The sequence below is a fragment of the Falco peregrinus genome, chromosome 3 (genome assembly GCF_023634155.1).
Source record: "Falco peregrinus isolate bFalPer1 chromosome 3, bFalPer1.pri, whole genome shotgun sequence".
Classification (NCBI taxonomy): Eukaryota; Metazoa; Chordata; class Aves; order Falconiformes; family Falconidae; genus Falco; species Falco peregrinus.
Genome location: NC_073723.1, coordinates 11,577,790 through 11,602,823, shown reverse-complemented (window position 1 = coordinate 11,602,823; position 25,034 = coordinate 11,577,790). Strand labels below are relative to the sequence as shown.

Sequence of the window (25,034 nt, the reverse complement as noted above, 5' to 3'; positions counted from 1 at the left end):
TACTGTTACGGTTTTTGTTCAGGAAGAGGCTAGCGAAATGCAAGCCGCAGGTGTTAAGCTTGAAAAAATTCACTTTCCAGTGTACAGGAATGAGGTCTTCCCACATCTGCTCTTCACTAGGACTGCAGCATGGAGGAGGCTAATGTTTTTCATCGCTTTCTAGCATCTGACTGTTACATTTTTGGAGTGTCTTTTTTGGAGGCACATAAAACAGCTCAGGGGTCTGCAAGCCAAGCATGTTCGTGGTATTGAGATCCATGACAGAGATAGCGCTGGAGGGACGAAAGTCAAGCAAAATGCGAATTAGAAGGAAATTGTCCCATTATCTAGGCTTTTATCACCTTTCATGTTTTTGTAATTAGAGATGGTGGTGGTGTCTTAAGAATTTGAGGGAGGCAAAAAGTGGCTGGCCGTGTTCGGAATAATATGTGTGGAATCTCGACTCTCCCTTGGCTGTGCATGTTCCTGGGACCTGAACAGTCTGAAAGATGTGGGTAGTAACCACCTCTGAAATTTACGTAATTCCCTATTTAGGAAGTTAATTCTAGGATACAGATTAGAAAGCTTTTGGCTAGTGTAAAATATTTATTAAACTGCTTCCCTGGGAGTCATGCACAAACCCCAAAGTGATGTGGCAACTTAAGAAAGAATAAAGGAGGAGGTACATGCTTATATTTTTGGCTGAGACTTTCAGGTTATTTTGTAGCCTTCAAACTGTTTCTACAAGAGGCATTCTTCTAAAATTAATCTCAGTCTCTGCAAAGCAGGTGTTTACAGCAGAGTTTCCCCTTCCAACCATGTGCCTAACAATAGCGTGATTAAGATCTCAGTTTGGGGCAGGCTGACTTTTGGCTGCATGTGTGTACCTGCATGAGCAAGTCTGCAAGCTGCTTTTATTATTCAACAAAAAGAACATATACAGTTAGTCTGAATATAGGAGGAATGCTTTGAACATGAACTGGGTCTCAACCAGGGAGACCGAACGGGGCAGATGAGGCGAACAGAAATTGATGGCAACATTTTTCATTTAAGCAATCAGAGCGCTGGATGAACTGAACACAAGCTGAGAAACACATACACTGCACTGTAAGAATAATCTATGTTATGCTTCTTCTGTGTTGTTCAGTTTTTAATATGGCTTGTGTTTCTGCTACAAACAGTGCAAAACAGCCTTGCAGGAGCTGCCTTGGATGAAACTGGAGGCACTGGCAGTTGTATCTAATGCAGCTGGGCAATGTAGTGTTGTGTTGGATCACTGGGGGAAAAAAATAATTGTGGCAAAACAGTATGATTCTGATTTGCAACCAGCAATAAGGAAGTATCAAATAAAGCTAACACGAAAATGGATCAGCTATAGAAAATCATCTAAGGAGAACAGGGGTGATGTTATTTCTATCCATATGAGCTCATCTAATAAAAGATGTGTCTGCCTACAAAGCGCAGCCTTACCCAGGCTGAGTGGGGAGATGCACAGAGCAGAGCATTTCTGCCATGCTGTTCATTGACTCGGGAAGGCAAGAACTGGTCCATGTTCTGCTCATGTTTTCTGCAAGATGGCTTTTTAGCTGGAGAAGCTAAGGCGTATTGGCTTAAAGTGAGGTGTAATACAGTTGGGAGCATGCTCCTACAGAGCAGCTCTGCAGCAGCACACAGGTCAGTGCTTCACTGAAGTGTCTTTAATATAAGGTGACACACACACAGAGACTGCATGAGGCAATATCTCGATGTATTTGTTTCTGCAGACTCTCCTAAAGCTCTCACTACAGCTACAGTAGTGCTGGTGTCTGACCACAGTCAGACTGGGTAGTGGACCTTCAGTCACTACGTGTCTCACGGTTCTTTAGCTGTACAGTTCTCCAAGTCAGGCGGCTGCAAGTCCAAAGTCTCACAGTTCCTTTCAATGCAACCTGCAAAATCTTCATCACTCTTTGATAAAAAAATGGATTACATTTATTCAAGGATTCTGCCTGGCTAGCTAGCTTTTTGCCACACAGGGTACAAAGATGAATTACACATGTGAAGTACCTGTGGTTTCAGGTTAATGGTAATTGAATGGATAATTTTGGCAAAACCTTTGCCTGTAATGAAACTGCTGGTCTTCATTCCTGTGCTGTTCTTGGAAAATTAATTAATACTTACCTCAGAGCTCAAGTATTTCACATGAATCATAGTAATAGCTCAGGTACAATTTTTTAATTTCCTCTCAAAATAATTGTCATGTGATTATTAACTTTTCTGATAACTTCCTGTATTATTAGTAGTTTTGCTTCTCGAGTACTTACTCATGTACAAGCTCTTAAATAGCCAGGTAGAATTTTATATCAGCCTGCAGTGTGTTTAGGTTATTGTAACTCTCATAATTGGAGTCTATCATCAATGATCATAATTTAGATATAGTAATGAAATGATGACAAAAATGCCAAATATCATTTTACCCTATTAAAAAAAGAACATAATCATTCCCATTTTTGTGTGGTGTACATGTCCCTAGGAATTTTAAAGTAATATAAAAATTTAAGTTCCTTTTTTCTTTTTCTTTCAAAGAAATTTTCATCAAAAGTATTCTACTTCTTACCAAAGGAAAATAGATCTGAAATTTGTCTGAGAGTTAACGCTTACTTGGTAATATTATTTCTTAGAATCCCTTTATTGGCTGCATATTAAAAGAAAACGAGACAGTACCAAAACTGGAATTGGCTTCTTTTAAAGACCAAGGTTAGAAAATCAAGTGAGCCCAATTTCTGTGTTTGAAGCATTCACTGTTCTTTCACTCTACACTCCTTCATTAAATCCTGAGATTCATGAGGCTTTGGGGAAGAAGAGGATGAACAGTAGTTACAGGGCTGTCCACATGCTGAGGGAAAGAGAAAAAACTACTTGTATTCCATGAAGAAAACAGCACAAATGCCAAGCTGAGATGTTCCCAGTTTATTATCGTGTGTCTCATAGCAATAAACGGGCTAAATTGTTCAGTGTTGAGGACTCGGCTTGAACAACCAAGGGCATGGGGAGACCACAGATCATGTGTTGTTGTGAGCATCTAATGAACTAGCAATTTTGTTACTCCCGTGTGAAGGTGGTGTGCTGCTCAGAGCCCACACGTGGCGTTGCAGGAGGTGCTCGACCCCTCAAGGCACAGCTGTGTGCCACCCCCTGCCATCTCTGCGGAAGAGAGATGTGTCAGGTATGTGCCTCCTGCTGCCTCTCGCCCACCAGCACCGCAGCCCGCCCGGCTGTGGGAGAGCTGGTTCCCATCGCTGCTCTGAAACATAGGGAACACGGAACAGGAGGATAGGGTAGGGCAGGAAAGAGGGAAGGAGAAAGGGCAAAGACGAAAGGGAAAGGGCAAAGAAGAAAGGGAAAGGGAAAAAAAGAAAGGGAAAGTGAGAGGGAGAGGGAAGGGGTAGGGGAAAGGGAAAGGGAGAGGGAAGGGGAAAGGGAAAGGGAAAGGGAAAGGGAGAGGGAAAGGGAAAGGGAGAGGGAGAGGGAAAGAGAAAGGGAAAGGGAGAGGGAAAGGGAAAGGGAGAGGGAGAGGGAAAGGGAGAGGGAAGGGGAAAAGGAGAGGGAAAGGGAAAGGGAAAGGGAAAGGGAAAGGGAAAGGGAAAGGGAAAGGGAAAGGGAAAGGGAAAGGGAAAGGGAAAGGGAAAGGGAAAGGGGAAGGGAAGGGAGAGGAGAGGGGAGGGGAGGGGAGGGGAGGGGAGGGGAGGGGAGGGGAGGGGAGGGGAGGGGAGGGGAGGGGAGGGGAGGGGAGGGGAGGGGAGGGGAGGGGAGGGGAGAGGGGAGGTCACTACTACTGAAGTGTGAAGAGGCTTGAACATGAGTGAGACCTAGCCATTTCTGTTCTGTTAATTACAAGTAACATCAGAAGAAAAGGAAGATGTGCAAGGATAATTGAGAAAGAACAGAAAAACATGATTTTGTTGCTACAAGACAAGACTAGCAAGTCTTAATTCTACCTAGGGGTATGCTACAGACACCTTCTAACATTAACATGGTAAACTGATTGACCTGGGCTGGTGAGATAGGAGGTCTCTGAGTGTGTGTGTGTGCATAATGGGAAGTGTGAAATTGCATATTTTGAGAAGTAGTAAGTTCTTTTTTTTTTTTCTTTCATAAAAGTTTCAGAAAATCTTTTGAAAATCATGGCTGAAAATTCCTTGTTTCCTTAAGTTCCTATATATGTCCCTTATTAACTTGGTTTTGTTCTTGTTTTTTTTTTTTAAAAGGACGTGCAGGGTGAATCAATGACGTTCAGAGATGTAATGGCTTCTTCAAGATCTTTTTATTTATTTTGAGCAGCTGGAGAGTGGGGTGGTTTCTGGGATTGGTATTTCCTTTGATTGGGAGTGTTGAAACCCTGCCCTGGGAGAGATGTGCATTTTACAGCACTTGTCTGCAGGCGATGTGAGATAACTCATGCGTGGGAACAGGCTTGTGCAAAGGCTACTCTGGCCTGACCCACCACACGTGCCTACCTTGCACTGAAGGCAGTGGAATTTCAGAAGATGCCTATTGTCTTCCTGAACTCGTTTTTCTGGAGGCGGAGCAGGCTCCCCCCACACTTTGCATGAAGTTGAACAGGAGCTTTGGAAGTTTAGCTTTGGCAGTCAGGCTGTTGTAATATCCAGGTGATACCTGTGGTTTTGTCCTTTCCTGATGCGCTGTTCTCTGTGCTGAGAATGAGGGTGATAGCAAGTCCATTCTTGTAACAGGCAGACCCTTTCATGGGGTGTGAAAGCGTATGCTAAATGAAACACCTAGAAATTTATAAGCACATAAGAAATCTAATTGGGCAGACAAATCTTTACTGACAAAAGAGAGAAATAGTAAGAGTCTAATTCTAGGATCTTTTTCAATATAGAAGCACAATTTGAAATATAAATCTTTGCAATAGTACTTTTCCCAAACTGTACAAAAGTATATGCTGCCCGTGTTGCAGGGACTCATCGCCATCAAGTCAACTCAGTCTTCAGGTGTAAAATCTGAAATGTTCTGTGAGTTCTTTTTCCTGCTGTATTATGGTCTTATGGACATTAAATCGTTTTTTGACACTGTTATCCCAATAAATTCTGATTATCATGAATATTCAGTCTTAATGTGCTCTAGCTGACCTGTAGATGTGATATTTTGCAGTACAAATATTGTCAGATTATTTCTTTTATACAATAAAAAAAGATACCTGTTCAAGCTCTCCAGTTCTCTTTGTGCTTTCTGCAGGAGAATGGAAACTTTAGGATGAGCACAAGGAACAGCAGCTCTTAGAAACTGCAGAAATCATTGCTCCTGTTGTAGTATTCTCCACAGTGGTCTCTGAGTCTGTTTCTTCTTCCATGACAAGAGCAATTGTCAAAGGACGCTGAGCATGCTGAGAAGTAGATGAAGTCTATCATAACTTCGGAGCATTACATTTAACCTTGCTTTTCTGATGCACTGGCTGGTTCATCAAAGTTCTGTGAAAATAACTGATATTTTGCAACTTCTTGTATAAAATCTGCTTCTAGACTGTCTGCCTCTAGACCCTTTTCTGTCCGGTAGTGAAGAGGCACAGCCATCAAGTGCTGTGCCATTTTGCAGAACTGATGCTCAGCACCGTAAATTTGAAGGATCTCTGTTTTGGATATGCTTGCTACAAAGTGCTTTGCAGTCAGCTGGTAGCTGCTAGAGCTAGTTCAAAACTACTACTGTCAGTAGTAGTGCAAATAACTGAAGCCATACTGGGTTTTAGCCTGTGTGGTAAACAGTTGTAGGCAATTTTTTTTTTCCTGGGTCTGTCATTCACACGAGGTAGATGCAGTGGTTATGGGGGTTATGAGAGAGGCAGGGAAGGTGGGAGAGGCTGAGCAACAGAGCCAGGGCCATCAGTCTCACTGAGACGGACAGGGTGTCTCCTTTTTGTTAGGCTTTAGCCCTTTGGTGGCGGGGAGCAAAAAGGTCTGTACTCTTGCAAGTGTTACTATGTGGGTAGTAATACAGAGTGGATTTAGCACCGTATGAATAGATACCTCAGGGCCTTCACGCGCTTTGCTGTCTGTTTCACTCCTGAGACATTTCACTGCGATTCGCTTTCCTGTGGCACCAGGCAGGGTTATCTCTGCAACAATATCCAGCATAGTCACAGAGGTGTTTAAGTGACTTGATCAACATGCTGCTTTTCTTCCAGGTATAGCTGGCTGTAATTTCAAAATACTCTTAAAGGTCTGCTTTGTGTCTGCTGCACAGTTGAGACAGGGACTACTAGATCAGCATCTGTCTGAGGCAGTGGAGCACGTAGGGGCTGTTCCTGGAGAATGTGACAGGGGAGCCCAGATATGTTATCAGGAGGGTGGGGAGGCGAGGAGTATTTGTAATTCAGAGGTGGGGGGAAAGGAACATCATAAGGTTGCTACCTGCAGTGCTGTGCGATGACCCTGATGATTGCTGTGCTTTCGCATGATAGCCTGGCATAGCTGTTATGATGATGATCTAGGTGGCTTTCAGATAAGGAGATGTGAGATTTGGTCTCACAAAGAGCAATTCTGTTATAAAGTAGATGAAACTATGCTGGAAGGTGGCAGTCCATTTGTAATAGTAAATATTTACTAATAGAGCGTGATGATAGTCTCTGAACCTCTTCCCCATCTTCTGCTCCAGTATCTTGAGCCAGCTGGCTGTGATGCAAATTAAGACACAGCGATTTCACAGTATACCTCTGAGCAAAGACAGTGCATGTTTCTTTTCATAGTTTGGGAGCACATTTTTCATATGCATGCTTCTCTGCTAATTAAAGGTCCTTTGGCATACTCATTCTGTGGCCAGCTGAATCTGAGGTTAAAAGCTTTTTGTGGAAGAAAATATGAACTGTGGTGAGTTACCACTATCCATGAAATAGAAAAATCTGGAAAAATACAGAAGACATAGCAAATGAAACTAGGCTGTCGGCACCTGGGCTTTCCTGGGAAACAAATGCAGGCTTAATTAGGGATTGCAAATTGGGATACACACATTATTTCACTATAAATCTGATCCTGCTGACTTGCAAAAGCCCTTTCAAAGTGTTTGGTGTTAACTGTACATAAACGATAAGCTGGCACAATATTTATGGAGTATCAAAAAGCCTGTAAATTTGTCAGATAACAAACTAATGTCCACAGCCTGCCCTAAATACCTAAAAAGCTGGTGTCTCTGCCATAAAGGTAGAGATTAGATTGCTCAGCTGTGGCTCTGTGGAAGTTAATCCTTTTATTGCTGTTCCCCATAAAAATTCAGACAGCAAAGTAGTGTTTCAGTAACATTACCATTTTGCAGTGCTGTGTGCTAACCCTTCAACAGTATTTGCAAATTGTTATTCTCTCTGAAAGCTGAGATCGGAAAGGTCTCTGCTGACCGTAATATCTCATTTTTGCCGAACTTGTGGAAAGCCTGCTCTTGGGCTGGGCCTGCGCCTTCTGTCTGTGTTACCAGAAATTCTGCTGAGAGGCAGCTAGTTCTTAGTGGTACTTAAAATTATTTAATATTCAGCCCTCCTATGAATTTTTACTGGTTTTTATTCACAGCTTTGGCAAGTGTGTGAAAAATAGAGGGCCTGTAAGTCTATCTAACTTTGCAAAACAGAAAATTGGAATGATTCATCTCTCCTGAAGAAGGTCTTAAATTAAACATTTGTTTGATAGTACTGTGAAAAACAATCACCTTCTTGTATTTTCAAATAGTACAAAACTAGGAAGTTGTTTTTTTCCTTAACCTTTAACTGATTATGAATGATATGTTTGTTGTAATACCAGAAGTGTAATTTTTTAGCCAGTCATAGAGGTTCATTAATGATCCAATGTATCTGTAAGTGTCTCCTACTGTTTTAATAGACAAAGTTTGCTTTGCAGTACTGTGAAATATTTTGTATATTCTTAGTTAAGACTCCCACACAAAAGGTGTACTTGATCGCTTGTAATGCTTGAACATTGTGAGCAGAGGCTACAAAACATGCACCCCTCTGCCCCCCCCCCCCCCCCCCCCCCCCATTTTTTATTGCGTTATGCCTCGTGCCACATGTAAGCTTGTTGTTAGGAGTGCCTGTCTTTGCTTCTGTTGCCTTAAGGAATGGTCATAGGCTTGCTGTGTTTCAAGCTCTGTTTCCCATCCCGCTGTGGGGGACGGTGAGGCGCTGCTCTGTGCAGGAATGAGGGGCTCCTGGCGGGTGATCCCTGTGGGAGCTGCGGGGTGGGAAGGGGCTGAGTGGGGCTTTGTGTGTGGGGATGTCCCCACTCTGGAGCTGCTCCTGCTTCTGGGATTGCTGGAGTTTGGTACCCGCACCCCTCCGGTTGAGGGAGGCACATGCCCCTGGCCTCGGGGTACCATCAGCCCTGCGCACGGGCTGTACCTACAGTGGGAGCTGGCCATGTGGGTAACAGGTGGTGACAGCAGGATCAGTAGATGTGGTCTTCTGCATCAGCCTTCTCACTGTGTCTAGGCTTGCTTTGGTTTTTCCAAACCTTAATGAAAAGCTTGTTCATAGACTTTGCTAGAGTGATAGTGGACTTCGTGTTAAGCAGGGGTGGATTCAGTTTGTGCCCAATCTGAATATAAATACAGCTTTTTTCTACTTCCACCCTTTACATCCCTCTCTCAGGACACAGGAGGTTAGTCCTCCATCACCTTGTTTCTCCCTCCCCTCCCTGCAAAGTAAGGAGGGTTAGAGGGGTTTGGAGAAGGACTGTTTGTAGGGGAATGTGGCAGAAGGGGGTTTGCTGGCTGAAATGCTGCAGGGCTGACCAGAACGTAAGCTCAGCAGCAGTGGTACTCAGCATCATCACTGTGTTCAGCTGGTAGTGTCTGACCAAACCTGATGTAGTCTCCTTTTCAGGAGCCAGCATTAATTTTTCTCTTGCGCCTCAGCTGATGCGATTTTGATTCTCTCAGTGGTAAATGCTGGGCATTGGGTAACCGCCTCCTTCTTTTTTCTGTTACAGAGCTCCAACATGGGAGGCAAATTGAGCAAGAAGAAGAAGGGGTACAGTGTCAATGATGAAAAAGCTAAAGACAAAGACAAGAAGGCTGAAGGAGCAGCAACTGAGGAAGAGGAGACTCCAAAGGAGGCTGAGGATGCCCAGCAAACCACAGAGACCACAGAAGTGAAGGAGAACAACAAGGAGGAGAAGGGCGAAAAGGATACTCAGGTCGCTGCCAATAAGACGGAAGAAAAAGAAGGAGAGAAGGAGAAAACAGTGACCCAGGAAGAAACCCAGAAAGCAGAACCAGAGAAGTCAGAGTCTGTTGTTGATGGGAAAGTAGAGCCACAGAAGAACAATGAACAGGCACCCAAGCAAGAGGAGCCGACTGCAGCCTCAGCTCCTGCTGCCAGTAGCGAAGCCCCCAAAACTTCTGAGCCTAGCAACGATGCGAAAGCTTCCCAGCCTTCAGAAGCCACAGCTCCCAGTAAAGCAGATGACAAGAGCAAAGAGGAAGGGGAAGCCAAAAAGACTGAGGCTCCCGCAACGCCTGCAGCCCAAGAAACTAAAAGTGAAGTGGCCCCAGCTTCAGACTCAAAACCTAGCAGCAGCGAGGCTGCGCCTTCTTCCAAGGAGCCCGCGGCAACAGCAGCACCTAGTTCCACTGCTAAGGCCTCGGACCCTGCAGCCCCACCAGAGGAAGTGAAACCTTCTGAAGTTCCAGCGACTAACTCGGATCAAACCATAGCAGTGCAAGATTAAATTGGACAGCCTGTTGAAACAACCACTTAAAACAACCTGTGTCTTTTTTTTATTTTTTCAGCTATACTAACTCGTTTCAGATCTGAAATAACAAATATGTATTGCCCAGAAAGAAAAGGAGAAAAAAATAAAAAAGAAAAAATGAAAAGGATGTCCCATCAAGTTGGGAGGGAGGGAGGGGGGAGAATCCAAATAGTATTTTTGTGGGGAAATATCTAATATACTTTCTGCCAACTTGACACAAGTCCTGGATTAAAAAAAAAAAAAAGTAAAATAAATGGATGTCTGAAAGTACAGCACATCTTTTGTATCTGAACTGCTGTAAATGCACTCCACCAATGTATCAAAATCTTCTTTTTGTTCTGTAATGGGGTTTGGGAGTGATGCGTTTGATTCTGCCCACTAGGTTTGTGCCAAGGCAATCAGATCTTTATGAAAGCAGTATTTTCTGTGGTTTTTTTATTTACAGCCTTTCTTATTTTGATATTTTTTTTATGCAGTGGATGAATGCCAACTTTCAGACAAAACCCACTTAGCTGTCCACATATTTCTCAATGCCAATCCTCCAATTCTTCCTCTCCAAATATTTTTTGGGAGTAAAAAGCATTCTCATCCTACTTAGCCTACCTAGATTTCTCATGACGAGTTAATGCATGTCCGTGGTTGGGTGCACCTGTAGTTCTGTTTATTGGTCAGTGGAAATGAAAAAGTCTGCGTTCATTGCAGTTCCAGTTTCTCTTCCATTCTGTGTCACAGACACCAACACACACTCATTGGAAAACAAATGAAAAAACAAAATGTACAATGGATGCATTGAAATTATATGTAATTGTATAAATGGTGCAACAGTAATAAAAGTTAAATAATTTAAAAAATATAAAAGCGTAAAGACTGATTAAATCTTCACTTTTACCCCTTGGGAACTAGGCAAAGGAGATTCTTACACTTGAGGAAGCGTTACATCGGGGCGTGTTTCCTATTTATAGTGAAGTAGAGGCAAAGAAAGAACCATCCACCTTGTGATCCTGGAATTATGCTGCTATAAACTCCTACTTCAACAGGCACAGGCATTCACAGGTGAGGCTGGAAGAAGTGAATGAACAGTACATCTCATGTATGTCTTATCCCAGGCAAAGTAGAAATGACTTTTGCCTGTCTTAAACATGTGAAAAAAAAAATGCTCTCTTGCTATTTTAAAGAGCCAGAGGCATGCTGACTGGGTTTTAACTGGGAGTAAGGCAGTGGATTTGATAAAGTGATCTTTTAAAATGAGGCAATTAAATTTAATCCTATTCCTGTTAAAATTCCTAGTGCTGATACACTTTGTTCTTTTCCCCATTGCCATTGTGAAGGAGATGAAATGCAGCTGCAACAAAAGGCTAATTCTGTGTATTTCAAATATGGGTAACCTTGTGTAGCTGAGCATAGTTTAGCCTAGCATAAACAACATTTTTCAATAGTTTTGCCCGTTTGCCCCATTTTTATTCAGCAGAACTGCTGAATAATTGCAATTTCTGCTGAGTGCTGCCCTTGCTGGATACAGAAAACGATTTCAGTGCAGAGCCCAGGATTCCCAAAACTGGTTAAAGAAGCGTATTTGGTCTGCCCATGAGTAAGCTCTTAGGCTGAGCAGAAGTTCTGAGAGAAGTGGGCAAAGGTAAATAGAAACACAGCATGTACACATACCAAAGGGGTGAGTGGACTTGTATTTAGTAAATAAGGAAAATGGTGTTTTAAAATGATATAAATTATTTCACATACTCTCTCTCCATGCACTGCGGGTGATTCACCCTACAGACTTCCCTAATTCTTATCCTTTATTTTACTCAGAAATACAAGGCTCCTACACCGTCCTGGGGGTACTGACATGCAGTCATGCGCCCGTGGAAAGCTTATTGGAACAGGCAGGAGTAGTTCTGTTGGGTTTAGATCAGGTCATCCACTTACATGAATCTTGCACCACCATCAGGCTTTTGTGTCCTTAATGGGAAGGAGTCAATTTCACGCATAACATGTCAAAATAAAGTGGATTCTTTTGCTCAGATAAAGGTCAGCTAAGTACTATGGCTAAAAAAGAACGCAGGCTTTTTTCGATTAAATACCTAAAGCACTGCAAGGGGTTAGGCAGATAACACATTTGCAGTAATTTACCAAGCTTTGTGCATATATAGCTGTCACCATCTACAGCATCTTTCCTGCAAATCTGTGAGAGCCCTCTGCCATCGATACCCAGTGTAGATGTGTCCTGGAAAGGGAAAACTTCTGTCCACAGCTCCCCCATGAATTGTCATGAGACAAGTCCAGGACTGAGAGGAGGAGCGCAGGGGTCTTGGCAGTACTTCATGGTGATGTAGTACCGAATCAACCCGAAGCTGATGGGATTAAATCTGTGCTGTGCTTTTGGGCTGGAAGTTGCTGCCAATGGACGATAGGTATGTAATTTGTTTACTAGGATGGTATGCAAATGTGCCTATTAACGATATCACACCTCGGCTGGTATCATGCCCATTCGCTTGCAATATAATGTTCAAAATAGTGTTTTATCTTTATTACTAAAGTAGTTTGATAACTAACACATGCCTTGTTTTCCCCCGAACTTTCTTCAGCTGGCATACTTAAAGCTGGTGAGAAGATCTTGAATGCAGTCTTACTTTAATTCTTTGAGGCAATTAAAAATACCCCTGTGCTCCACAGCTGTATACAAACCCAGCAGCCTCTGTAGTGGTTGACAACAAACTTTACACACGTGCTGGAGCTCTCACGACCTGCTTCCTGATGGTAGTTTCTTCCCGACAGTGTTGACGGTTCAAGGGAATGTTGTGCCCCATGTGGCTGGAAATGACTAGCATGTGGCCAAAGAAATATGTGCTTGCATCTGGGAAGCCGAGAGGCAGTGTAGCCGAAGATTGATGCACTTAAATAAGTGTTCAGTATTCTCAAAATATAAAAAGGAAGGTTGCCATATAATGTTCTTAATTCTTTTATTAATAGAGGGGGCTGCAAAATTAGCCTTGTCATAGCAGTTACAATGCTTAGTGTGTAACTGGTAGTGCCAAGGCATTCTGGCTTAGGCTGTTGCTTGATGGTGCTGTTATTGTATACCTACATACGCAAGGTAAGAAATCATCTCTGTTCAGACAGTTTATGAACTAAATGTATATGGTTAATAGAAATGTGAAGCATATTGCTTGCCTGAAGTAGCATGAGAAGGAGTTAGAGCCTAGAGCCCTGCTTTTCTTCACCTCAGTCCAGTATCTCATCTCCAAGATCCTTTTTCTGAGTTATGATCACTCTTTAACAACAGCAAAATTATGCTAAGGGTACAGAGCTAACAGGCATGTTAATGCTTTGAGCATAAGCACATTGCAGATAACCTCAAAGGACCCAGACCTTTGGTGAAAGCGTGCCAAAGGAACAGAGAAATTCAACCCTGGGAAAGAACCTTTGCTATTATTTAGAGCCCCTGCAGAGAGATGTTTGCAAGGTCTCCCTTGTTTTGCCTTGGAGACTGTCAAGAATCTGTTGCTCCCCCTTTGACAACAGGAAGGTCAATGCTGCTGGCTTTGCTCACACTTTGCTCTCACTTTCACAGCAAGGAGAAATGCAGCTGCTGTTAAATGTACAGCAGCTTAACCTCTGGTTTTTTGTTATTTTTTTTTTTTTCTCCCCTGTACTTGAAATGTATCTGCTGGTATTTTTATACTGACATTTTGAGATGAAAAAAACAACTAAAGTTATGCTAAAATATTCATAATGAAATAGCTTCCTAGGAGCGATGCTTACCAGTTGCCCTGTAGCTAGTTTCTGTACACTTACTTATGTGTCTGTCCAGGACAGACACTTCCATGAAGAAACAGTAATATAAAACATTATAGAATGTGTTGGTGTGTTATGTGGCAGCACTTCTAGGTATGTGACTGCGTGACTGCCAGGATCTAAACAGTGGCTCCCAAATTTCTGCCTGCACTTCCTTTGTCCCAGCACTTAACCAAGAGGGCTATCTGTTCTCTGTCTCACCCAACAAGTGCTCTCTCTGGATCAGTTTGAACTCCAGCTTGGTTTTAATGTACTGAATGGACCTTGAAGCAGGGGGTGGATCAAGTCCTCAGCCTTGCTTCAGGACCTTCTTATCGCTAGAGTGCATTTCTGTTAATTTATCTTTATTTAGCCAAACTGGGGAGCATGTCAAAGAAACATCTCAGATTTGTTGCCAGTGCTGCAGAAGGCATTTTCTCACAGTACATTTCTTCAGTACACATACTGCTGTACTTTCATTGTTGTCTCCTTGCACTGAATTCATAGTCTTTACGGTTCTTTTAAAAGATTTTAAAATGCTTATCACTTGGGGGTTTTTTGGGTTTTTTTTGGGGGGGGGGTTGTTGTTTTTTTTTCCACAGTCACATACTTCTTTCTGCACCAAAGTCTCCACATTTATTCCAAGTCTGATTTGGTTGACTTTCTATGTTTCAGTTACCTTTTTTTTTTTGTTTTGTGGTTTGTTTTTTTTTTTTTTTTGTTACGTCCTGTTTTATAGTTAACTTCCCCACCGTATTTCATGCAATATGAATGCATATCAGCTGTTAAGCAGTCAGATTTGGAAACCATGGCCCTCCAGTCTTGGAATAAACACAGCAGAAGGAGCAGCAGCATACGTGTGGTTTTCCTTCAGTGCTGTAAAAGAGTCTTCTCCGGGACTGGCAGGGCTTTGCCTGCTGTATTTATCATGGTGGAGTCAAGAGCTGGCCACAGGGTCAGGTAAGTGGGAGGAGGTATTTTTAGGGAGGGTTTGTTGGGGGGAGAGAGGGAAGGAGTGGATGTTTCATAATATGGCCACAGGAGTTGGGACATAGGACATATGACATAATCTTTGTTTCCTGGAGACAGCACTATTGTATGTTAACTGGCCACCATAGGGTTACCACAGCTCTCTAACTTGTCAGGGTGCTTGTCTCTCTTTCAGCATATTTGCTTGTGTAGGTAATAGGCATTCATTCCAGCACTTACTCTCATGGCTGTTCAAATGTATTGTCTCCATCTTTAGCTTGTCTTGCCTCCACAATATAAGTCTTAAATCTCTGACAGTCTCCTGTTGCATCAGGAGGCTGACTGATGTTCTTGATGGCTTGACCAAGATGACTCTTTTTGAGATTGTTCAATCGAGGTGCACATTTGATTGAATTACAACTTTGTTTCACCTACTAAACAAAAGTTCAAAGGCTTTGTATGATGTTCCTGCTGAAGGTGAGGTGAAATCTTCCTACAAGCCCTACCAGTCTGCTGTTGGGAGCATCATCAGGTTTGCTGCAGGTTGTTTAGCAAAATGCTAAACATAACTGCTGTTCAGCTGGCCAGTAGTTTTAGATTAACACTTGGTAAAGTTTGACATTCAATCTCACTTGAGAATTAAAAAAAATCTTGCTGGGCTCAATACATGGACAGAACAGAGCTGTTCTCATTAGCAGGTGGAAAAGTAACAGAATTCAGTTTTTTACTTGGTTCATTCAGTTCCATCCAGTTCAGAAAACCAGTGTGAAATAGGAACCTGTCCCTAGATGGTCTTTTCACTTTGGGAATGAGGGAAGCTCACAGCAGCCAGACTGTAATTCATACTAACCAAAAAAAGGTCTTTAAAACTTAAGAGTTAGTACTTTAAACCTTAAACCCGAAGAGTAGGTGTTTTCTTCACAGGCTACACAGCCCCCCCTGAGGAGCTGGGCTACTACAGATACCCAGCGTGGCAGGAAGTCAGCTGCTGGGCTTCTGTTCTGCCTATTCCAGTGGCTCCCATTTTTAGCACTCCTTTCCCCCTTTTTATTGGCTTTCTACCAGTTTTAGGTTTATTATGTGTTAATGAGAATAGTGTGCTGTAATGACATACCATACCGATGCTCCATTTATACAATTTTTCTGGGATTTAATTTTTTTTTTTTAGAGTTCTAGCATTACTTGCAGGATTCTGGACTGGGTCCGTAAAAACTTATATGTTTACCAAGTAGAATATGATATGAAATAATCTGGTGGAAAGGAGAAGCTGAAAAAATAATTATATCATTGGAAAGTGGTGCAAGCCTGAAAGAGCAAACCCTTTATTCTGCAACAGCCTGGGATTCTGAAATGGCTCACTGTAAGCTAAAAGACCCTATGGAGATTTCAAAAGATATCACATGTCAGTATGCTGAATACATTGTTAGTTTAAGCTCTGCTGCTCTGCCCAATTATCTGAACTTTGTCAGCTGCACTTCATTTTTTTATTTTTAAATAAAAGAGAGCATTCCCAAGCAGGAGTTTTGTTTCAAAAGGCGAACAACAGCAGCTCATAATGAGTACGTTGCAAAGGAAAATTTCAGTCCCATTAAACCTTGAATAACCTCTCCAAGTAGAAGAAACTCTAACACTACTTAGGAATCTCTTCCAACATTTTATTTAAAAGAAGTTTCCTGATAGCCAGTTTTTCAAGGTCATATTCATAAAAGCATACTTTTATAGCATAACCATTGATGATAAGCTAAATGGACAATCTAATGGAATCTGGCCACACATCACAGGATAAGGAGAGAAAAAGTGGAACATGGGAAGTGAGTTCATCAGCTAGCAAAATTATTGATTCGCGTCCACTGAACTGTATGAAAAATGTTTCATTTGCAGTTATTTCATATAGATCTGAAAAAAATTGTTAGCAATAAAATGTCACATTATGGTAGGTAGCATTGAATGATTGGATATGAGAGAATTAAGCTGTTAACCTTACTGGTAAGCTAATAACAGACAGATTTGGATTTGAGTTGTAGTAGTGTGTGAATGCTAATTAGGAATGTAAATTCTGAAATAGTAAATTTAAATTATTTATTCGAGAATTTAGCTTGGTTTTATGAATGTTTCACAGTGTTTCTGTGAGACAACAGAGACAACATAAGGATCAGCATATTTCTACATATGCATGTAAAAATTAGAGAAGAAAAAATAATGATAGCAGGGAGGAGTGGTATATACTTTCTAATAGTTGTTAAATTTAAACTGGTGCATCACGCTGCACTTAAATTTGGGCCTGAATTTTGCCTTGCACCATATTTTGGTGTTCTAGCTTAGCTGTATCACACAGATATTGGACCAGACTTTTGGATGAGATTTGAACGGCAGCTTTTTTTTTTCACTGCACTGCCACTATTTTTGTAGCCATAACTGATCTAATTTTAAACCAGTTTTTCTAGTTTAATCTGCCAGGACCAACATGGCTACATTAGTGGGGATCTGAATAGATGATGACCCAAACTCTCAGACAGGCCTTTACCATCCAGGCTGAGCTCTGTTCTACCATGTTGCACCTGAGCTCGTTACCTCTGGCTTTCATGTGCTCATGAAAAACTGTCAGTGGCTCTTAATCTGCATGGGGTGCCCCACATCTCACTGAGCCCCACTCCTCTCTGTGCTCAAAACATAAAGGCAGCTTATACATTCTAGCATGTTGACCTGGAGAATGTTGCTCTGGGTCTCAGCTGAAAAGCTGAAAACTTGAAAAAAGTCATATAGCTCCTTGGTCAAGATAAGCAGAGAATGGAAAAGAAGAGTTTGAATGTATGATTGTCATTACTCTAATCAGACCTGTCATTATCTCAACGCTTTGTGCCTGACGTTGGGCACCAAAAAGGGCTGTTGTGGTGTAACCCCAGGGGCAACTAAGCACCACACATCCACTTGTGCACACCCCCTGCCCCCAGCAGGGTGGGAGAGAGAATCGGGAAAAAGGTGAAACTTGTGGGCTGAGATTAGAAAAATTTAATAATTGAAGTAAACTATAATAACAATTACAACAACAACAACAGTTGTAATGAAAAGGGGAGAGAGAGGAATAAGATTCAAAAGAAAAGAAACAAGTGATGCACAATACAATTGCTCACCATCTGCTGACAGATGCCCAGCCAGTCCGTCAGCAGTGATCGGCAGGCCCTGGCCAGCTCCCCCAGTTTATATACCGAGCATGATGTTCTGTGGTATGGAATATCCCTTTGGCTGGTTTGGCTCAGCTGTCCTGGCTCTGCTCCCTCCCAGCTTCTTGTGCCCCTCCTCACTGGCAGAGCTTGGGAAATCTGGAAAGTCCTCGATTTAGAGTGAGCAAGAACTAAAACACCAGTGTGTTACCAAGCAGCATTGTCCTCATACAAAACCAAGACACAGAACTGGATCAACTACTAAGAAGAAAATTAACTCTATCCCAGCTGAAACCAGGACAATGATCATTAACATAAAAGTGATATTTAACTTCATGGTAGAATTAAGCTGATGAAGACAGGCTGCATCCTGAGAAGAGTAGCACCTTGCAAATCAGATCACATACAATATTGTAGATGAAGCTGAGCATGAAAATACTCATGAGTATGAAAGCAGCTGCCATGATAGCAAATACTTCTTTTAGGCAAAAGCAAAACTTACGATGATTAGAGGAACATCTGATTTGGCAGAAAGACATCTCCACTGTTGCAGTAATTTTCAGAGAAGGGATCATGTTTGAAACCTATTTAAAGAGATTTTTTTGTCTGATGCTTGTGTTTCTGATAATTTAGATTACAAATACAAAAAAATACATTTTGGTATACTTGATGAAACTTCGCAACAGCATAAGAAAACATTTCTACAGCAGGATGTAGGAATTTAAAAAGAAATGAACTGTGGTGTCAGTGAAATGCACGTTCCTAGCTAGCACCCTGGATACATGTAATGTTTCTAACAAAAGTTAGAGGATGGGATGGGAACTAGGGGCACAGTTCTGCACAGCAATCAGCTCATTTTCAGTGAATAAAAAGCACTGGTTTAGTGATGGTATCACGAGATACTGTCAGATCCAATGATACTATCACTCAGATCCAGCTGCACCCAATTTAGTCATAGAATGCTTCAGCATTACATACGACTTTTTTGAAGGAGCAACTTTTTATGTCAATGGATGTTTCCATCAGTTTTATAACTTTGCTGTCCAGCTTGAAAATCTCAGAATTTGTTTGATAGCATTGAAAGTAATTAATCTGTCTGTTGCAAGTCAGTAACAGGGCAGGTGTAGATAAAGACTGAAAAGGCATTACAAGGTCAGAGAAGCACTTGGGAAGCAGTCAGTCACAGGGTGAATGTCAGGACTGCAGCCAGTGTGCAAGGCCAGGGTAATGATTTTCAGAGCACCACTTTGAATGGGCGTGGAGACAAGACACAAGCGGAGAGTCTGAACCAGATACAATGGGTTGCAGACTAGTGACGTTACGCAAAAAGAAAGTACAGGTTTTGCCTGCATGTGAAGGCACAAAGTCAGGCCCAGATGTCCTTTTCCCTTTCATTCCAGCTCTCCCACACTGATCTTTACATCCTCCTGCAGGTTTAAACTTTCCCTCAAGGATCTCTTTCTTGTCACCAAGATACGCTTTAGTCAACAGGCTAGACTTTCCCAAAGTGGCCATAGCGCCCATTTAAAAGGAATGTGACACACACCACATGACTTCCAGAGAGCTCCTGTGCTTCTGGAGGGGCTTCATGTACAGCCCTGCCTTTCAAAGCATCTTGTATGAAACAAAACCGTAGCAGCTCACCTGGTATCTGAAACCATCATGTGCCTTGCCCTGTTACCACATAGATTTTCTCCACTGTTTTATCACTATGCAGATACAAGCAGGTGTGTAGTGTTTTAGTACTTGCCTGAAACAACAATGGTCCTGTTAACCCAGAGAGGTCATTTTATGAGCACGTTCTCCAGCTGCCTTGTGGGCTGACCATGAGGGTGAGGAGAGCCGCTCACCTTTAGCTCACCGGGGCTGTCTGCGCTGGGCTGCGGGTGAGCTGCCTCTCCCTGCTTGCCACCTGCTCCCCCTTCCACCTGGGCTGTATCTGCACTAGTCTCCTGCTGAGGAGACTTGGCTTGGAGGTCATTAAAACACCTGGGGAGGCTGTGTAACTATGTTGGGGGAGCTTAAGGGTGAGGAGGAAAGCTATTTTTCAGGAATTACATGGATATGGTTGCATCTCCCTTAAGGCAGGGGAATGGGAGGCCTTAAAAGACTTTGAAAGTCAAAGTCTTTAAAGTTTTCTGTTGTTCTGTGATAACCAAAGATTGTCCCAATGAGAACTGTTTTTCTTCACCTGAATAAGAGCTAGATTGTATATGCTTTCATGGAATAATAATTCACTCTACATTGCCTTCAGTCATTGCACTACTAAGGACAGTACAAGATACTGTTCAGTCTTAAATAACATCCATGGTACTGTACCTCAATAGCTGCAGACTGTTACTCTGGGATACTGAGTATCCCCGTTTTAAATGGATTTTTGAAGTGTTGTCTGAGTGCCCAGAATGAAGCATTTCTCCATTTTACTTTACTTTTTTTCCACCCCTCTTAGATGATTTCATTCTAACCATTCTTTTGTCTAGCAGGCCATCAGTGGGCAAAACTATTTACTTTTTCCTGTGTACATCAATCAAACCACAAATGAGAAACAGTAGCATGTGTTTTGGTCACAGCATTCCCTTGGTTATATTTTTGCAGCACTTCAATTCATGTCCCAGCCTGCTATAGGCAAGGACCATATTGCTATTTCAATTGGGCAAAATCATCAGTAGTTATAAATTGACTTGGGGACATGCAGATATCCAGCAGTGGTAAGAATTTTCTCATCTTTGTGTGCTTTATTTGAAAGTGCAATTCGCAATGGATCTCTGATGAAAAGTGCTAGTAACCCTGCAAACTCTTAGAGTGCTGCCTGTGCAAAACTGGGTGAGGCTTTCTTTTAAGAAGTACTTCTGCTGATTTGGCAGAATTGGACCAGCGAATTGTAGTGATGAACTGGATAAAAATGACCTGGAAAATCCCTGCCTCATGTACAGTGCTGACTGCTGAGCAATCATTGCTGTTCTGTGCTTTTTCCTTTGTGCTGGCCTGTGCGTAGATATACTAGGACTGAGTTAATTCAGAGCTGGGATAGGCACAGGGGAAACCACAAAATTTTAAACTCCCTTTTTTTTTATCCTGAAGAGAAAATTATTTTCTAAGCCTTTCATTTTTGTTGTGGGGAGGGAGCAACAAGATTAGAAACTGAAGCTAGGTCAGACTTTCTCAAGTCCTTGTGCATCTCCACACAGCCACGTTTGGGCTCCAAAGTGACTCAGCCATGTGCATAAGAGTAATTAGATCCATTTGAAACTCAGGAACTAACAATTTTGAGGATTCTTTCAAACACTTTCCAGTTGAAAATTCCATGGGTTTGTCTCCCTCCTTGCTCTGTCTTGACTTCTGGCATCTCTTAACACCTAAACCTCAGAGCAAATATCTGTAAAAACTGCTGGGTTTTATATCAAGTCTTGGAAACCACCACAGTTTCCAAGTTTCTCCAACCCGTCCCATCTTAGTTTGGCCAAATTCATCCAAATTTCAATGAACTTAAGGACCAGACTGCACATACAGCTTCCCATGATTTTAGCCAGGACTGTGGTGTTGTTAAAATAATCATTGAAGCTATGAAAATGATGGAAAGAAGAAAAGGAATGTTTGTTCAACTGGAGCAACTGCATGTAGGCAAGATGCTTGAGCTTCTTTTCCATAATAAAAACTGGAACTGCTGAGTAATCAGCCATGCCCTTCCACAAAATCTGGGCTATTTACTCATGGGTGGTTCCCAAGGTTTCAGCTCACCTGGTATCTGAAAGCAGTGGGTGTCTTACCCTGTTACCGTGTAGATTTTCTCCACTGCTTTATCACCCTGCAGATACAGGTGGGTGTGTAGTGTTTTAGTACTTGCCTGTCTCTATTTATAATACTCCCACACAGCTGCTAATCTTTATTGAAAAAGTTTTATCTTTTTCAAATAAGAAACCTGAGTTTCTTACAGAATGTACAACCAGACCCGTCTTAAGAAGTTACTGAATAACTAAGGGGAGAGCTGTGTTCCTTGAACCATTGTATCAAACCTAAACACAGTAATAAAAAGAAGAGAGCTCCTTTTCTTTTCTTGATGCAGTTAACAAAGACGTAAGAGAGTTGAAATAGCAGTGTCATTTAATTTTCTTGTCCTCTGGAAACTTACAGTATTTCAGTTCTCATAATTTTTCTTCTAGGGAAATATTCCACATTTCTTCTACGTGTAAATTATTTGGCATTGCAATGATTGCAACTGCTATTAATACTCATTATCTACACTCATTTTGCAGTAGTGATGCTATTTTAAATCATTAGATGAATGGAACTATATAATACATACTTCGGCAACTTTCACTCATGGACTACAAGGTATATTTGGTTAGCTGATTTCACTATGGAAGATAAATGGCAGTAGATATACTCCCATTACCTATAGCTGTTACAGTGGACCCCATCATTTTTTTTATATTGTGTGCAACTGGAATCCAGTGGTGCCACATGGTAAGAGATACCATTCCTGCTATGGCTGATAGTCCAGACAATCACAGATATCACTGTTCTGTCATAAGTTTATGCTTAATGAGATAATTTTCCATCTTGGGAAAGAGGCAAAATATTTTTTTAAAACTTGCTACCCTGGATTTGCTTAGTTTTAAAGCAATTGCCTAAGAGGATAATCAGAACAGCTCCCAAAAGATGCTGGAGGCTTGAGGGCAGAGAGTGGATATTTAGGAATAAAAAATATTTTTATTTTTTATTAATTTCTTATTATTCAACATTTTTCTTTACTAACATGTATTTTTTTTTAGGAAATCACTTTTAAGTTTTTAGAGCCTGACGCTTCCTGTAGATGTTCTTAAATACATGACCTGCTCTTAGGGAAGGGAAAAATAACACAGAAGGTTAAAAAAATGCCCTCAGTCTAAAACAAAGCTTCAAATTAGTCTGAAACGGTCACATCTATTTCAGGCTTCAAGTGCATAAGCAGTAATGCAATAGGTAGAGAAGCAGTGTGCATTACAGAGTGACAGCCTAATTCACCTTGGTTTTGGAAAGCCAGACTGAAAACACCACAGCCTTATCCTGGAGAAGATATCTGTGCTCTTCCTTATTAACATCTCTTTAGAAATCAGGTATGTGATAGGTAGTTACCCATGTAGCCCACTCTTCTCCCCACCTTCCCTGTCTGTGAGAGTTTGGGGGAGTTCTTGGTTTGCAGCCAAGTATCGTAGTCTGGCCAGGCAGTGTTATTGGAAGGAGAAAAAATGTGACATGGTTGCTCTGGTGTAACCATTAGTATAGCTGCTGATAAAACAGGGAGAGAAATAATGCTGGTGGGATGTAAAGCTTAAAAGCTTATGTTTTCATGTATTTGTAATAATACCAACTCTATTAAATTATCTGAAAGTATAAGGATTTATTAGACCTCTGTGTACAGTGCTGTTCCAGCTGGGTATTTTGGTAAGCTGCCTTTATGTAGATATCCGTACAACATAAGTTAATGCTCCACTAAGAAATAAAATGTTTGGGATTATCTTGGAACAACAAAGAGGCATCATGTGAATTACACTATGAATTACTGTCTATTGGTTTAATTAGTCTGGGCGGGTGGGGGGTGGGGAGTGCTAGGTTGCCGGAGAAGTATCAGGGAAACAGCCAGCGAGAGGATTTAAAAGCACTAGCTAAACTTAAGAGATGAGGGAAGCACAAAGGGTGGAGGCTTTCTCTGCTTTCTCCTATTCATTTTCTCTCTCCACTTGTAGACTCAGCAGGTTTTGGCACTTCTCCCTTAGTTATATTTCTACGATTCTCTGCTGATGGAGATCACTGACGTATTGTAAGAATAAAGTCTTTGCTGAGCACCTTCTCTTCACTCTGTAGCAATCCTTACCGGCAATTCTTTTGAAGAATCTATCAAGTGTAGTCTAAAAAAATTTTTCCTCCTACTTACCAGCTTCCCACTTTCTCCCCTTCTCTCGCTACTGCAGTAGTGACCTGACAGAGAGATGTCTCTGGGTTTTTATTTGCTTTTAATGCTTCCTTCTTGTTTTTGGGGTTTTTTTCCCTTCAAAATCTTGATGGAAAGAACATGACCGCTTCCCCTTTGGGGAACAAAGATCACAATAAATCTGTTATTTTTCTCATGGAGTAAAAGAAGTCACTGAACTTACATGCTCCAATAACCTCTCTACTTTGTGTTTATCCTAGCAAGTACTGCTTCACATGGTAAAAAAAAAAAAAAAAAAAAAAAAAGAAGGAAAATTAAAAAAGAATAAATATCCTAATCCTGTTCTGAATGAAACGGGGGGAAGTTGGGAAGTTTTGCTTTGGCTGGATGATTGAAGAACCAGGTCCTTACAAAAGCAGGACAAGGATCAGGTTGTGCAACACACTGTAGGAATTCATTACATCATCACTGATTTTAGTGTGGGAGAGGACAAGTTCAAAGTAGTATTAACAGGTGATTTTTCAAATTACCATTTTCTCTGATTTTCTCTTTGACTCAGCAGAGCCACTGCTGTGAACAAACAGGCAGGCAGAGAAGATGAAGGAGGAAAAAGTGCTTGAAGTAGATGACTGACAATGATTTTCATTTTTCTCTTCACAGGAAACACACACTTCGGATCCCTTTTCTGGTGAAAGGCCAATCTAAAGTTGGTACAGTGACTGCCCAAGCACAGAAATAAAGACTTCAGTTCTCATGAAGAAAGTTCAGTCCCAGTCCCCTCATCTTTCACACAGAGATCCCTGTATAAATACAGCCTTCCCCTTTATTGCTACCATTTTCTTTCTGCCACTAGCCTTTATGTAATGTTCCAAGTAAGTGTGGTAAAAATTTCGTAACTCAGCTGTCGCTCAGAATAAATACTGTCCTTCAAATCTGCATTTGTAAACATGTGGGGAGGGCTTCTCATACAAATAACTGATAAGAAATACTTGAGTCCTTACCTTTTGAAGGTGGTGGAGTAAGAACAGGGTGCATTCCGGGGAGCCAAGGTGTTTCAGGGAAGCTGTGTTTGGATGCCAAGCTCCATACCAAACTAGGCTTGCCCTAGCAGCTAATACTGGCTGCCGTAGGCACGGATCCAGCAAGGGCAATGCCTTTGTCCCCAGGCACTTGGCATTTGGTGTAGCCTTGGGAAAAGCAAGGCTGAGGCAGCTATGGACAGCAGCTTTAGAGTGGTGCTTTGCTTCACTCTCAATGGCTGCTGGAGATGGTGCAAAATGCCCCTTAGTCCCTATGGTCAATCTGTGCCTGGATCTGAAAGACATGGCAGACCCTGTGTGCTCTGATGGCCTAGTAACTAGTGAAATCTCCAAGTGATAATTTTTAATTGTGATTAAATTTTGTCCTGATCCCTCTAGCGCATGTATCCTATGACTCAAACTGTTTGAGAAGCTCAGACTTCCTCCTGCACCTTCTCGGGTGCCAGGTCCCCATCTCCATCATCTAAACATCAAG

The 25,034-nt window shown here is 41.8% G+C and overlaps 1 protein-coding gene and 1 long non-coding RNA gene across 5 annotated transcripts in view; one reads left to right on the top strand and one right to left on the bottom strand.

The window, feature by feature from the left end:
* Positions 1-10,565, top strand: part of BASP1 (brain abundant membrane attached signal protein 1) — a 52,422-nt gene extending 41,857 nt beyond the window's left edge. For 3 of the 4 annotated variants that reach the window (XM_013297903.2, XM_027784324.2, XM_055798396.1), the window contains exon 2: positions 8,943-10,565. In XM_013297903.2, coding sequence (XP_013153357.1) covers positions 8,952-9,683 — 732 coding nt within the window. In that variant the 5' untranslated portion in view covers positions 8,943-8,951 and the 3' untranslated portion in view covers positions 9,684-10,565. Of the gene's footprint in view, positions 1-3,940; positions 3,963-8,942 lie in introns of those variants that run through there. The other variant, XM_055798395.1, reaches the window with a different exon arrangement.
* On the bottom strand, positions 4,093-5,514 carry LOC129784002 (uncharacterized). Its single transcript, XR_008746246.1, has 2 exons — positions 5,180-5,514; positions 4,093-4,757 (listed from the first exon to the last, which is right to left on the bottom strand). It is a non-coding gene; the product is annotated as an uncharacterized LOC129784002 (long non-coding RNA).
* Positions 10,566-25,034: the final 14,469 nt, after the last annotated feature.